Source organism: Prinia subflava, chromosome 5 (genome assembly GCF_021018805.1).
Source record: "Prinia subflava isolate CZ2003 ecotype Zambia chromosome 5, Cam_Psub_1.2, whole genome shotgun sequence".
Lineage (NCBI taxonomy): Eukaryota > Metazoa > Chordata > Aves > Passeriformes > Cisticolidae > Prinia > Prinia subflava.
The window spans coordinates 33,151,036-33,166,639 of NC_086251.1; the positions used below are offsets into that span (position 1 = coordinate 33,151,036).

Consider the following 15,604-nt stretch of genomic DNA (forward strand, 5'->3'; position numbering starts at 1 on the left):
ATTTAGCAAGAGAGATAAAAGGAGCTAGAGATGACAGCAGACATGGATGAGAAAGAGGTCAAATATAGGTCTGTAATGGTGGGCAGTGGAAAAATATTTTCAAGGTTCATTTTGTAAATGTTAAGTGTGTGTAAAGGACTGAATACAGACGAGTGTGAGATGTGGTACCTTTTCCACTGTTTCATCCAGGGTTGTGTCCTGGTTATTTACAAAAGGAAGGGCAAAATCCTGCAATCCAAGTAAACATGTCTAATCTTCTTGTGTAGCTTTGACCACTTACAGTGAAGGGTTAATCTAAAACCCCCTAAACCAAAATGCTTCCTGCTTGGGTGGAAAATATATATGTACCTAAGGCTTTTCAAGAGAAATGTTGTACCCAAAAACTATTTTGTGAGCTGGGAGTGCTGTACTGAACCTCTGGGGCGAATGTTTGCATTGAGTTGTTGAAAGAGACTGAGATTGGCAACGCCACCCTGCCCTTGGCTAATGAGCCTTCCCCGAGAGAATATCAAGTGCAATTACCTTTCAGGGAATAACAACATACCAAAGAACCATGGACCCCGCAGAGAAAAATGAAACACACATTCGTAGGTAGAACCTGCTATGAATCAGCATTAATTATCCAATAGAGGGAACGGGGTTGCAATAAGTCTCAGTTCCCAGCTCACAACATAGATCACAGCAAATGTGAGCTACTTATAGAAAAAACACTTGCTAAGTTCAGCTTGCCCTAACCCTCCTCCTGTCTGCATACACTCCTGCACTTGAGTTGTGCTAGGAGGCTGCTCTTTGGGACATCTTTCCCTACCCAGGGTTTGGAGGTGACTGACAGGCAATAAAAGAGGGCTGGTAGCAGTGAGTGAGGCTCCCGAACGTCAGCAGTACAGTGAGGCTGAGGCAAGGACTCATTCGAGGTTTCACAGGTGCCAGTGTGGCCGAGGACACCAGGTCCCTCTCGGCAGGGTTCAGGGAGGTCGGGCTACCGGGCGACTGCCTGCCTTTGGCTGCACAGGCGGGGAAACCGTGTCCCCACGGCTGGTTGTCCCAGCAAGGACCAAAGAGGGGAACACTCTGCACATTCCTAAGGAGACCGAGGGAGAAGGCGGGAAGGCCGCATATTTCGGGCTGAGCTAGCGGGAAACTAGGCGGATTGCGAGCGCGGAGGAGATGCGGGGATGCTGGCCGGAGCCTTTGTGCCGGCCCGGAGGGCGCGGCGCGGGCTCTGCGCGGAGCCGGGAGCAGCCCGGCAGCGCTCCCCGGGGAGCCGGGAAACCCCGCCGCAAACTCTTCGGACGTGGAAACGGCGCGGAGCGGGGCCGGCTGCTTTGCTGAAAACAGGCACACATATATTGAGTTTGTCAGGGATCATAAAATGCGAATTGATTATTCAAACAGCCATTGATTATAAAAGAATGCTTACTGCAGCAATGGGAAAGGTTAAAAGGAAATTGACCCTCTGCGTACGTGACATAAAGTCATTAGGTAAATGAGATATTCATACGGGGTGTAATCAAGGTCATGCTAATTTTATTTGCGGTATTCGACTCAAATCTCCAGCTTCGTTTGGGGACAGCAAATTGTACCCAAGGGAAATGAACCGCCAGGTAAATCACAGGTGCCCTAAAAAAGCCCCCCCCCCCCCCCCCCCCCAACAAACAAAAACAAAAAACCCAGGTAAATAAAAACCGAGCAGGGGAGTAAATTCCCCCGAAGCCCTTGTCCGTGGTGGGCACGAAGCGCAGGCCAGCCCAGCCGCGGTGCGGCCGCGGGGGACGGGCCGGCGCCGGAGGAGCTGCGCGCAGGAGCGGGGCTCCCCGCAGGGCTCTTCTCACGTCGCTGCTCCCGGCTCCCCTCCGACCGGGGCAAGCTGCGAGTGCGAGCAGTGTCAAAGATCCTCGCCTCTCCCAGACAGTATGAGAACATGTAAAAAAATAGATTTATTTATGCACATATTTATCCCCTCTAATTATAGAAATTAATCCTCTTACTTATGACTAAAAGGTAACGTCTAAGGCGTCCCTTTGATGTTTAACAGCATCATTTGTGGCTAACATTCCAACTGATTAAGGAATAATTGTTGTTAAATGCTTTACAAGTGGATAGTGTTTAATTGAGAGGCATTCATAATTTTACGGCTTACCACAAAATGAAACGTAATTAAAAACGCAGAAACTTCCAACTGATTTTGTTCCAATTATGTTTATTGTTCAGACTAATTACTGCACAAGACGGGGTACTTTTCCCATGCCTAAATGGCACACGCTTTCCAAATATACCCTTGCAGGTTTTTCTTTTCCAGGTACAGGCTTGGGACGGGTTTCTGCAGCCTCCGTTCTCCCCACCCCCTACCCCTCCCCATTATAATTAAATGCTCCAGCCTTTTCTTCTCTCCCCCGTGCAACACCTTGGGATGTGAGAAAGTGATGGCAGCTTTCTTCCCTCGGAGCTCGAAGTAATTGTAGAAGGGCTGATGAATTTCTTGAAGAAACACTTGCCACACACTGAGGAAACCATCTCCTAGCAGGATTTTACAAACCAAAGTAAACAAAGCACCCCAGGGGCGATTTCCTCCTTTTGCGCAGCGTACTTCTCAATTTACCTCAGAAGGGATCACAAACACACACGAGAGTTACAAAAGAAATCATACTTGGTTTGGGAAACATATTCTGCACAAGAAGCAGAGAAATTGAAAGTGTTCAAAGGAAGGGACAGTCATTAAAATACCTGCCAGGCGCGCTGCCATTCCCTTAACTAACATTCCTTCTTTCCCGTGAACTCAGAAATCTCTTCAGCATCTATTTAAACATAGATATCCCGGGAGGGGGGGAGGGATGGGGGGTTGGAGGAAGGGGGAAGGAGACCAACACACACACACCCCTCAGGTCCATCTCACCAACACCTTTGAAACACCCTCATCCTCGGAAAGGGGTGGGGAATAAAGTTATCTGCCTAATTTCACTGTTTGTTCTATCGAAGAAAGTTTATAGTGCAAATGGATTTCTTTATTTATTCCTGAATTTCTCCATCCTTCAGCTGGGCTCTTGGAGAAAATTAGAGAGTTGCCTGAGATCATGCTAATAAAAAACCACTGCTTACAGTTAAAGGGAATAATCACATCGATCAGACCCTGATAAAATAGGGGCGGGGGCCATCAAATGCCCAATATTGCTTAGAGTTTGCTTTTTTCCTTTGGGCTCCAAATCGTTAGGAAAGGATCACACACATATTTATTGCTCCTTTTGTCTCCTTCTTTCTAGCAGGATTCAAAACCATGCGCGTGTGTGCATGGTTCGGGGGGTTGTTGCTCTCTTTAGGAAGGTTGCGGCACTCGCAGGTGTGCTATGGCTTGTTACTGCATCCCTGTACAATTTCTCAATTCTCCTGGAGAGTTTAATCTAGGTGTGAGAGTAGAAAAGTGTTTAAATTCTACTGGGAAAATAAGCGGGGCCAGGGGAGGGAGGGGGTAGGAATTCCCTCTTTTGGCGAGTCAGAAATAGCCTGAGCTTTCCAAATGGATGTTAAAATTGGACATAATGGAGCAATACCTCCTTCTCTTTTTTTTTTTTTTTTTTCCTATTTTTTTGCCTTTCCTTTTTTTTTTTTTTTTTTTTTTTCCTCTTCAGGTATGAGTCTTGAATCCTTTCATTAAACTGACACAGATTTCCAGAGATGGAGAAAAGGAGGGGTATCTGAGGTGGACATTTTATGTAAATGAGCAAATCCGAAATGTATTACAAATCCACTGTAATAAAACTGACAGTTTTGACAGTATTGACAACATAAATATATGTTGGAACACAGCACTTTCAGACACTTAACCGATGAAGCAATAAAAAGATTCGACTACAATATTTCAAATAATCGACATTGATGTTTTGATACATCATTTTTATACCTCGAATCGATCTATCACTCTATGACCGGTCAATTTTAAGTAAAAATCTGCTGCAATTATTTACGCTATTGCCAGTGACGACCTAATAACTGTTTTCAATTAATTACAGCAAAACTAAGCATTATGAGGACTAACCGGCCGCATATTCCATTGTATGGCATTTCTTGCGGGGAGAGCAAACACATATATGTATATTGCATTCTCTTTGTGGGATCAAAAGAAAGACATACAAAGACAATCACAATCTTGGGGGGGTGGTGGTGGAAATAAAAAGCAACCTCTTTTCGGGAACACACCGCCGGCTCTCACCATGTACTTCTAGGAAACACACTATAATATTTTGTCAGCTCTCTCTCTGTGCAATACCAAACCGGGCTCTCAAGATTTTCTTTCCCTTTTCTCTTTGGGCTGTGCACTGAATCCCACTTCAAACAATGGGCTGAGCAGTTCTTGGGGAAAAAAAAAAAAAAAAAAAAGGGGAATTTCGTGCTTCGAGTGATTGCCTGCGTGTTGTGAGAGTCTCCGGATCATTTCAAAAGAGGTAGGAGTATATTGTTCTCTCCGGACCGAGAACTCCAGTGTAAAAATGAGAGCGCTCCTCTTCTGGAGTTTTATAGGCAGCTGGAGAACAAAAGGGGATATTTTGAGTGAGCTAGAGCAGAGCTCTGAGCAGAGTTTGAAGCCTTTGCGGCTTCTCTGATACCACACTAAAGCCATTTAGTTTGCCCTAACTGTCCTCTTGGTTACCATGCCATACTGGAAAGATTAATTTTTTTTTCATGCTTCGGGCTTCTTCGAACAATTGCAAACTAGATTTTTAACTACCCAGTGCAAGCACTGTTAAGTGGGAAGCCCTGACAGGTTTGTGGTTGTTTTCTTTTTTTCTTTTTTTTTCTTATTTTTTTTCTTCTTTTTTTTTCCCTCTGGTGTGTGATGGAAATACACATGTCGGTGTTATGGTCTCCACTTTTACAAACATTCTAGCCTAAATAAAATAAAAAGTTAGGAAAAAAAAAAATAGCATCTCTTGTCTGACTTTAGTGCTTCACACCTACCCGCGTGAGATAAACCGGACAAAGGCGAAGGGGTTCATCTCTCTGCCCCTTCCCACGGCGGGTGTCGCCCCTGGGGGATGGAACGCGGGGCTGGGCCACATGTACGTCCCGCGGGAGCGGCTGGGCCGGGGCCCCGCGGCGGCGGAGCGAGCCCCGCGGGCGGCGGGCCGGGCCGGGCCGGCGGAGCGCGGCTCGGCGGAGCGCTGCTGGAGCCCCGCCAGATAGCGCTAGAGCGCTGCCGATGGCAGCGCGGCCGGGGCGGCCCGACAGAGCCGGGATGCAGCCCGCGCCCCGGGCACACACCGCCACAAAGGGGGCGGCAGGCCAGGACGACCCCGCATCCCTCCTGTTTCGTGCAGGGTTGGGGTTTTTCCCTCTAAAAACAAAGAGGGCGGACGGGGTGAAAGAAAGAGTAAAGAGCGAAGTTAACAGGTAAGTAAATGAACCTCCTCCTAATCCGGCTCCCAAAGATCTCAGTCACACCGCAGTCGAGGTCAAGAAAAGTTCACCGTGATGGGCTACAATTGACTTTCAGGACTAGAAAGATTTTCGGCAAATAATAATACATTACTGAAAAGCGAAGTACACTAGTGGCAGGCGGGGGGATCAGGGTGAGGAGCTAAATGAACCCAGTGATCTGCAGAAGCTAAAACGTGCGTGATTTCACAGGGGCACCCGAGATGGGACCTCGAAAGTCTTGCAGCTGCGGGAAGTCGGAGGCGAATCAAAGAGTGCTGAGACGAATAAAAAGTGACTGAAGTTGTAAAAAGCAACCGTAAGGGCAAAGGAGAGTGTGGCAAAGAGTGGGTTTGGGGGTAGGAATTTAACTGTGGCACAGTCCCGATTATAAAAAGAAAAAGGTACTATTTAAACTCCACACTTCGCCTTGCAAGCAAAACAAAAAGTAAAATTGACGTGAATTTCACTACGGTGTCACGGTAATGTCCCGCATCCACATTTTAACAGGCATATTGCTTTCTTCATTAATTACGACACATTGCCTAGAATGATAGTTCGAGATAAAAAGCCAGTTCGAATATGCTAAATTTTTCGCGTTGTTCCACGATATCCTTGACCCGTCTAAGAGGAGTTTTGCTTTTAAATGCAGTCTATGTGTTACCGAACACAATGGCATCATCCAAAATACTTGAACTCAGCACGCAAACAAACAAACATTGAATGAAGTTACAAACAAGATTAAGGTTCAAGTTATTTGTCCCTGTAGCAAGGCGTCAATTGTCCTAACAGATGTAGGGACGTTAAGAGGATTTAAGCCATGCGAATTTAATAAACCAGATTAGCAATAGGTGCTTTCCACAAATGCTAGGAACTGGAAAGTAAATCTAGCCTAAATTACCCATCGGACTGGAGGATCACCTACAAGGAGAGCTCAGAATTTCCAACAGGGTCCAATAGGATTTCGTGCAAGCATGGCTTGTTTCCCCCTAAAAACTTTCTATTTGCATTAAATCTTGTGCTAGGAGCACACGCGCGTGCAAAACAGCAGTTTAAGGTCTCCGGTGGGATTTATTCTTGAAATCTGAAATATTACCTGTTGTTCCATCCGCTTTTGCAAGGCTGTGGAAAAAGAGAGAGAGAGAGAGGGAGGGAGGGAGAGATGTAACCAGCAAGCAAGAGAGGCATGTCTCAAAGCCAGCAAAGGACTAAGATGCCACACTTCGGAAAGGCTGATTGAAAACAGACTCTTCCTAACTTTTAGGGGATTTTCTCTCGCTCCCTCCGAGGGCTAAGAAGCCGATTTGGGAGTTTGAAGGGAATAGGTTTCAGCATCCATATTTGTTCTGGTGCACTTGTAAAATGCGATTTGAAGAGGATCTTTAGCCCTCTGATTGTCTTTGTATTGTTTTTCTTGAAACGGATCTTTTGCCCTTAATGAATCCCCACACAGCTGGACAGCTCCTGCTCGGACACTGAGAGCGCTAACCCCAAACTGACCCCAATTTGACACCACAAGATGAAATTTTACCGCCTGTTAAAACCATTTCCAGCCTCGGCAAAAGGAGCTGGCGGTTGACTGAGATGCACTTCCATACCGGACACCTCATTTCTCTTTGGACTTTTTAGTCGATGTATTAAAAAAAAAAGAAAAAAAAAGAAAAAAAAAGGAAAACCAACCCAGACACCACCCCGACTTTTATCTCACACTTTTCCTGAAAACAGCCCTTGTTCTAGAAGTGATGCAGGAGAAATGGAAATTAGCCATTTTAATTTTTCCGAATTACCTTTTTTTTTTTTTTTTTTTTTTTTTTTTTTTTTTTTTTAAAGAAATGTCACCAGTTGGGGGGGGGACGACGGAGGGGGTTAAATAAAAAATCACCTAAGTATGTGAAAGCTCTCACCCTCTGCACGTACGTATCCCATTTTCCTCTGAGCTCCCAACAGCATCTTTGTTAATAGATGAGTACATTCACTTAAGGGCGCTAAATTGAGATCCCTTTTTAATGGCCAAACTGTAGCGCTTTATAAACCGCGTTCTCTGTGTGCTTTAATCCACTGGGATAGTGATGAGGAAAAGGGCTTCAACTCTTTTCACGTGGAAAAAAAAAAAGACACAGGAGAAACATGAAAGATCTTCATTTACTATATGAAATTTCACTTTCTATCAAGTTAAAATAATTTTCAAAAGTTGGTCCCTGTCCCAGATTACAAACATGCACAGCAGGGCAAGACAACGCAGGGGGTTAATTAGTTTAGGAGGGGAGGAAAAAAATAAACAATTGAAAGGAGCAGCATTGAACACTGCAAAAGACTTCAGCTGCTTTTTTTCAGCATTGATTTTAGTCTGTTTTCTCAGAATTTCTTAGTCAAGAGAGCTGAGATCTACAGAGACTCCTGTGAAAAACAGAATTAGCAAAAAAAAAAAAAAAAGTGGTCTAAAATTATATTCTAAGCAATAAAATAATTTCTTCTACGTGAGCCAAGCAATCTAACCTCTTTTTGAGAAGAAAACTGATGAACTTCTCTTACAGCTTGAGCTCTGAAGAAATGCATGGAGCCTTGCAGCTAGATTACTTTTGCACAGCCAGTTTATAAGGAAACAACTCTTCTTTGGTGATACTGAAACTATTCTAAAAGAGACACATTTGTATATCTCAAGAGACAAGGCTCTGGGTTTGCACTGCCACGGTTAAAAAACAAGTTTGGAAGCTACAAATATTTGAACCACGTCCTCTAAACTGGCTGCATCACAAGCAAATGATTCCATGCAAGTGCAGAAATCTGGCATCTTTGGGGTGCGGAGAGTGGGGGGAAGGGAGGGGGGAGAAAGAAGGAAAAAAACCCAAATAACATTCACCGATGACTAGATCTCTTAAAAAAATCTGCTAGAAAACTACAGCTGTAAAAGTAGGAAAGGATTTGCATAACCTACTGCTCTGTAGGTCTCCGCGCACCCAAAGGATTAGCCAAGCATTCATTACCATGAATATCTTGAATTACGTTACCGATTTATACGACAGAGTATAAAATACTGCACAAGAAGACTGGCTTTTTCCCTGCGAAATGAATTGACTTAACCACTGCTTGAAAGAGATCTACATACTAAGGGCTCTTCTACTCACCTCTCTTTACAGTCCCGTGAAAGTCAGTCACAGCAATTCGGTTGCTCTTAGGACTAGCTTTAATCTTGGAGGAGATCCTCTAGGAAAAAAAAAAACAACAACCCCGTGTCTGCTCTCCGGCTTCTGGCGGGTTTTAAGCAGGGTGCAACTCTGGCTAAAAGTAGGAGAGGGACTTTTCTCCGTATTCCCCTCATATTTGTAAATACAGCCCTGCTCTGCAGGGCTCGGCGCTAGCGGAACATGCAGGAATGCCCACTGGCGTTTGTCAGCTCTCCACACTATCTTTCTTTATACGTGAGGGCTGATTTCCCGCAGACATCATTGTTATGATGGCTCATTTAATCAAACTGTTTAATTGCTCCGGTAATCACTATCATCATCACAGGTACTCAATCATTCATCATTTTGGAGGGGTTTATTGACCTCTGGAGCTCATTCCCTTCGCCTATTAAAATCAGGCCAAATATCTATAACTACCCCTTGAGTCATTTTCTTAAAGTTAAAAAACCCGAAACCTCCGAAAGCATCGTCATCACCACGAAAAGCAAAGCAACCCAAAATCTAACGGAATACTATATTTTCTGCCGTGACTTTCAAAAGGCATCTATGTATGAGGCCACATTCACAACCGAGTACATAATCATTGATAAATTCCACTATTAACGGGATAGTCTGTTTTAAATTTTATGTGCAGGGGACCGTGAACGAGGGTGGGGGGTTGGGGAGGACAAAACTGCAGCAATCGATAGTTTGACCATCGCTCCTCCCCTAAACTTCAAGCATGCCCCATGATTGATGAGCCCGGGTAGCTTTGGTAATTGACTGCTCTGAGGTAAGGCATGGGGTAGCTTCAGCGAAGTGATTGGGCGAGAGAAACGCACCAAAATTAACGCGCGTGTGTGTGCCTGGGTGTTCGGAAAAGTTCATTTGGTACTCAGGGGTGGGGGGGGTGCATCATCTCACTTAATTTGCTAAATAACCCCACTGTAATTAGCACTTCCATTAGAAGGCATTACGGAGCTAATACTCCAGCGTACATTCCACAAGCGCAACGTCGATAAGCGGTAAAGTCCGGCAACACACACACGCGTAAATACTGCGCTCGCCGCCGGACCCGCTCAAAACGAACGCGCAAACAGAAATCTACATAACATCTGGATCTCTCCTACAAAAGACTGAGCATGACTTTGTTTTTAAGCCCCTTACAAAGCCCGGCAGCCTAATCGCAAAACTAAAAGGGATTTCCCCCCTCTTCCCTCCGCCTCTCCCCGCCCTCCCCCACTTCAAGACATCCAGAGCGTGTTTGATAGCAGCGATCACTTAATGAAGAGCGGTGCCCAACGCGGTTCGGACGAGGCGCTCTCTCCATGCCCCGGCACAATAATTTTTAGGCGAGCACCATGAGGGGCCGGCGGGGCGCGGCCGCGCGGGCGGCGCGGGGCGCCGGCGGGGCCGGGCGCGCGGGCCCGGAGCGGCCCCGCTGCCGGGGGCGCGGCCCCTGCGCGCGGCCCCCCCGCGCGCTGTAGCTCGCGGAGCCCCCGGGCTCGCGCAGCGCGCGCGGCAGCCGGCGCCCCGCGCGAGCGGCCCCGCGCGCCGCCCGACGCCGCGGGTCCTCGGAAGGTATTTCGCCGCTCAGACGGCCCCGCGCGAACCGACCCGGGGCCGGGCTTCTGCCGCACTTTTCTTCTCGCTCTCTGCAGCTTCCCCTGCCTCTCCCCCCCTCTCGCACACACGCACTCTCCCTGTCCTTCCTCCCCTGCCTCCCTCCCTCGCTCCCTCCCTCGCTCCCTCCCTCCCTCCTCCCTCCCTCGCTCCCTCCCTCCCTCCCTCTCGCTCGCACGCTCGCTCGCTCCTTCCTACACGCCGTGCTTCGCTCGGGGCAGGGGCTGCTGCGCGGCTCCCCCCGCGCGGCGCCGCGGCCGCCCCGCCGCCGCGCTGCGCATCCCCGGCGCTCCGCCGGCTGGGGCGCCCCGCCGCCCCGCGCCCGCGCCCTCCGCCGCGCCCCGCCGCTCCCCGCCGCCGCCGCTCCCCGCCGCCGCTCCCCGCCGCCGCCGCCGCCGCGCTGCAGGACTGGCTATGGCCACCACTACTTCCGGGTTCCGTCACTTCATTCTCCCGCCGATCAGCGCCGCAAAACTGAGCCTCTTCTATAAGGCAGCCGGCAGCCAACCTGCCAACACTTACTGACACTCACTCATCCCAGGGAGTGAGGGAGAGAGGGAGACAAAATACCTGCCGGGAGGAAAAAAAAAAAAAAAAAACCAAAACCAAACCAAAAGGAGAGAGGGGGAAGTCCGGGCTTTGCAAACTATTCAATTTTTCTTCGCATCTTTCCCCACCCCCCTTCACAGTACTTTGAAAAAAAACAAAACAAAACCAAAACCAACAACCCTATAAGCGATCCTAAAAGGCAAAACCCGAGCACGGAGTTACTGGAAGAAGAAGCCGGGGTTAAAAAGATTCCTCCTCTCTTCTTCATCATCATCAACCATCATTCATTCACTACCTTGACATTCCCTGGCTTTGATTGACAGCTGGAGTGGCAAAAAGCCATGAGACACGACAGTTTGGTTACATGTGGGTTGCTGACGGGCCGATCGTAACCTTCAGTTTGGGGGCTTGACAATTTTTTTTTTTTTTTTTTTTTTTTTTTTTTTTTTTTTTTTTTTTGCGTAGAGAAAGAAAAAAGGAAAAAGAGAGACAGAAAAAGGAAAGAGAAAGAGACAGAAAAAAAGAAGAAAACACAGAAACTCATCGTGGTTCTTGACTGTTTTTTACATATTGTTGTTGTTATTGTTGTTGTTATTATTATTATTTACCCATATTGGAGGATAGGAGAAGTCTATAAGTGGGTTACAAAAAAAAAAAAAAAAGGAATCTTCTTCACTCTAAATCACTTTCTTTGCTGGACTGGGATATTAAATATACGACACATCCAGGAGTTTATTGGAGCGCAGACTGATGGCGCAAAGGGTAGGTTTAAATCTCCAACACTTACCTATATATAAATCCTCTCTTAAGAGGGGCCTGTCCGATTTGCTCTCCTCTGTTGCTGCTGATGATGGCGGCCACTATTAAAAAATAGCAGCAAAAATTATTCGCTGGCTTTTTGTGTGTGTGCATGAGTGTCTCTGTGTGTGTGCCTCTCCGCAATTGTTCCACGCTTTTTTCCTCTCTAGCTTTTTCCCCAGCAGCGCGATTTCCCTGCTCTCTGCCTGCTCAGTAGCACGGGTTTCACAGGGGAAAGCTTGCTGCTGCTGCTGCCGCCACCGCTACTGCTGCTGCCTAGCAAAGACTAAGAAATACATATGTGTGTCTGTGTATACACGAATGTATATATATGTATACACATATAGCTGCCTCTTTTTTTCTTTCTTTCTTTTTTTTTTCTTTTTTTTTTCTTTTTTTTTTCCCTCTGGCTGTGACAAGGACAAGGGGAATTGCTACTAAATAATGTTTCTGGTAACTTTCAGATTATTTCCCCCTTTATCTCCCTCCCTCCTCCCGATGCACTCTGCCTTTCCTCTCTCTTTTCTAGTGTTGATTTATTTATCTAGTTGGTTTTGATTCTGCTTGTTTATTTATTTTTTTTTTTTTGCCTTCTTTTCTAATGCAGAGTAACTCTAGTTTCTCTCCTCCGTTTCCTTCCTTTTCATCCCCGTTTCCTTGTTAGGGTTTCTCCTGCCTGTGCTGAAGAGGACCATCTTCCCCCACACACGCAGACAGGCAAACACACTTTCCCCTTTTACCTCTCCTCTCACCCCCACTCCTTCTTCAGCCCCTCCAGCCACTGCTCCCGGCCCCAGCTGATTTCATTTTGAGCATTTCTCTCTCTGTTGTGGCTGTTCTTGTTTTTTTTTGCTGTGTTTGTGTCTGTCCGGGTGCTTTGCTCTCTTCTGACTTTTGTTGTTGTTGTTTGTTTGTTTTTTTATTTCCCCCTCTCTTCTCCTCTTTCTTTTTCTTTCTTCTCTTCCGGCCCGCTCTTTGACAGTACGATGAGCTGCCCCACTACGGCGGGATGGACGGAGTAGGGGTGCCGGCGTCCATGTACGGGGACCCCCACGCCCCCCGGCCGATCCCCCCGGTGCACCACCTCAACCATGGGCCGCCGCTCCACGCCGGACAGCACTACGGCGCCCACGCCCCGCACCCCAATGTCATGCCGGCCAGCATGGGCTCCGCTGTCAACGACGCTCTGAAGCGGGACAAGGATGCGATTTACGGGTAGGTGCCGCCGGGCCGCCCGGCGCCAGGGCCCGGCTCCGCAGCGCTGTTGCCCGCGGAGCGGCCGGGGCAGGAGCGGGGCGGGCAGCGGGAGCTCCCGCGGGGCCGCGCCGGCAGCGGCCAGCCGGGCCGGGAGCGGAGCGGGGCGGGGGCAGCCCGGGGAGTCCGCGGGGAAGGCGGCGGCAGGGCAGCCCCCAGCAGCCCGCTCCGGAGGGAGACCCGCCCGGTGGCACTGCCGTGGCCGGCGATCTCGTTTCGAGGACGTTTTCGGGACGAGGGCGATCCCGGGACGAGGGCGATCCCAGCCTGACTCGGCTGAGGTTCCAGCACCCACGGGAAACGGGTGCTGGAAAACAGACCTCTTCAGGAGAGAGGCTGGGTTGGAGAGAATAGCCTTGTCCTTCCATTTTTTTTTTTTTTTTTTTTTTTTAATTTTTTTATTTATTCGGTTTTTCCTCTTTTGTATGTGTGTGTGTTGTGTGATTTTTTTGGCCGGGGGGGGGGGGGGTGGGGAGGGGGTGTCTTTTCTTACCAGTGATTTTTTGGGAGTTTTTTAGTTGGGTTTTTTTTCGGTTTTTATCTGTCTTGGAAAGGCCCCACTTAGGAGTTAGAGACTCTCATTGCTCTGGATTTTAGTTGGAGAAGTGTTGTTCTGGTGTTCTCCTCTGTGCCATAATACCACTCTTCCAACTTTGTAAATAAAGAGCTATTCACAACGCGGAAGGTAGTAAGAATAAAAGGGATTCACTTCCTAGAAGCAGCTCTTCCCAGAGACAGAAGAAATAAATATATTTGGGGCAATGAGCTGAATTTTCTATTTAAGAAAGAAAGAACATGAGGAAAAAGAAATCCATACCCAGCAAAACTCAAGCCTGCACCAGGGCTTTGCTTGGAGGGAATGACACCGATTCCCTTCAGTGTCTTTTGGAAAAAATACTAACTGATCCTAAAAGGAGAGCTAGTAACATCTATGACAGAGTGTGGGGCCTTGATCAGACACCAAAGGGGAAAAGAAACAAATGCATGCTTACTACTTAGCACGCAGATAATTTTTTTTTCTGACTACACCAACTATGGGAAAATATTTCGCGAAGTGCTCCCTTCCTCCACCCCCTCCCCAGCTCACTTATCTGGACAGATGGTATTTTACTTGGGTGTGCTTCCTAAGCCAGGAAACTTCACCACATTTTTGTTAGCAGGCCCCTTGAAAAATAAAATTACGTATTAAGTAGTTTGCAGTTTGCCTAGCTGTGCTCTCGTTTTAGGTCATAGCTGGAGGGTAGGGATGGGATCTTCCAGGTTTTGCGGTATTTTAAGCTGTGGCAAAAGTGTAACATTCTCAGCTGAGCTGCTGCTGAGCACGTTCGGTGCCTTGTGCGTTTAGAGAGGTCACTTTTGTCCTTGTCGGTGAGGACTGCACGGGGAATGTGGTTCTGGCATTGCAATTTCAAAATTAAAAACAAACAAACAAACAAACCAGCAACAGCAAACTCGCCACCAAACCCAGTATTTTTATTTCAAATGTGATTCTCCATTGCTCTACCCGGGGCATTACTGCGAGACTGCAGTGTGGCTGTGCCCGTGTGTCCGTATCAGTGTGTCCGAGGATTAAAAAAAAAACACCAAAAAAACCCAACAAAACAAAACACCAAACTTGTTGATTACAGCTCTTCTTTCTCCCTCTCCCCCACCCCCTCCCCTCTCTTTGTGTGCCACCGCCCGGTAGGCACCCGTTGTTCCCCCTCTTAGCTCTGGTCTTTGAGAAGTGCGAGCTGGCGACCTGCACGCCCCGGGAGCCCGGCGTGGCCGGCGGGGACGTCTGCTCCTCCGACTCCTTCAACGAGGACATCGCCGTCTTCGCTAAACAGGTCCGGCACCTCTCCCCCCGCCCCCGACCCTCACCAGCGCTCCCGCCGCCTCCTCAGCGCCTCGACCCGCACGGCCGGGTGTTGGCAGGGGCAGCCTCCCTTTTCCCCCGCGCCCCCTCTCCGGCGGGCGGGGGTGCGCCCTGGTGGCCCGGCTGGCCCTGACCTCCCCCCACCTCGCCCGCGGCCGGCAGCCCCTCCACGCTGTCGGGCTGGGACTCCCGGGCCTTCCCGTCCTGCATTGATGACAGGGAAAGGTAGCTGTGGCCGAGTTTTAGAGGCAGAGGGAGCGGGAGGCAGGCAGGGGACCCAAAGGAGAAGGTTCCCTTGGGACCGGCGACCGACTCAGTGCCGGGCCGGCAGGAGTGGAGCTGGCTCCTCTCCACAGCTCGGTGACCCAGCACCTTCGGCCGGATTTTGGGACCGGCCGGTTTTGTCAAAGGGATTTTCCCCTTTCGGGCGATCCTGTTACGGGGCTAAAGCAGAAGCTGTGGTTCACGCCGCTTTTCCTTTTTCTTGCAGGTCCGCGCCGAAAAACCACTTTTTTCTTCAAATCCAGAGCTGGACAATTTGGTAAGGCCCGCTCAGTCTTCCACCGCACTCCCCTGTCGCCCTTCCCGACCCGCCCGCCGGCTGCCGGCGGGCGCGCTCCTCCGCCGGGCCGAGCGGGGCAGCGGCTGCCGGCCCGGGCACCGCGCTGCGCGGCGTGGCAGCGGCGCGCCGGCCGGTCGGCAAGTCGCCGTCGAGGGGCTTCAAAGAGCTTTATTCTTAGAGCCAGTCAGAGCAAAGTCTCAAGCCCAATGCATTGCAAAGCTGAGCTTGAAAGCCACGGGAAGCTAAAAGTGAAGGAAGTAACTGCTTAAGAAGAGAGAGCTGGAGATTTCTAATGTAATTCTTTTGCTAATGTGAACGATTTCAATATTCAAAGTGCCTAAATCCGCTTGTAAAGAAGATGCCAAACTATTCAAACACACATTCACCCCC

The 15,604-nt window shown here is 48.7% G+C and overlaps 1 protein-coding gene and 1 long non-coding RNA gene across 6 annotated transcripts in view; one reads left to right on the forward strand and one right to left on the reverse strand.

Annotated features, from left to right (window-relative positions):
• Window positions 1-1,680: 1,680 nt before the first annotated feature.
• Window positions 1,681-11,665, reverse strand: LOC134551330 (uncharacterized). The gene is made up of 3 exons (XR_010080557.1): window positions 11,530-11,665; window positions 8,532-8,610; window positions 1,681-7,803 (listed from the first exon to the last, which is right to left on the reverse strand). It is a non-coding gene; the product is annotated as an uncharacterized LOC134551330 (long non-coding RNA).
• Window positions 10,007-15,604, forward strand: part of MEIS2 (Meis homeobox 2) — a 172,556-nt gene continuing 166,958 nt past the window's right edge. The window contains exons 1-4 of one of the 5 annotated variants that reach the window (XM_063398824.1): window positions 10,007-10,151; window positions 12,523-12,755; window positions 14,482-14,623; window positions 15,143-15,193. In XM_063398824.1, the coding sequence (XP_063254894.1) occupies window positions 12,550-12,755; window positions 14,482-14,623; window positions 15,143-15,193 (399 nt within the window). In that variant the 5' untranslated portion in view covers window positions 10,007-10,151; window positions 12,523-12,549. Of the gene's footprint in view, window positions 10,152-10,496; window positions 11,505-11,838; window positions 11,994-12,522; window positions 12,756-14,481; window positions 14,624-15,142; window positions 15,194-15,604 lie in introns of those variants that run through there. The other 4 variants (XM_063398826.1, XM_063398825.1, XM_063398822.1 and 1 more) reach the window with 4 other exon arrangements.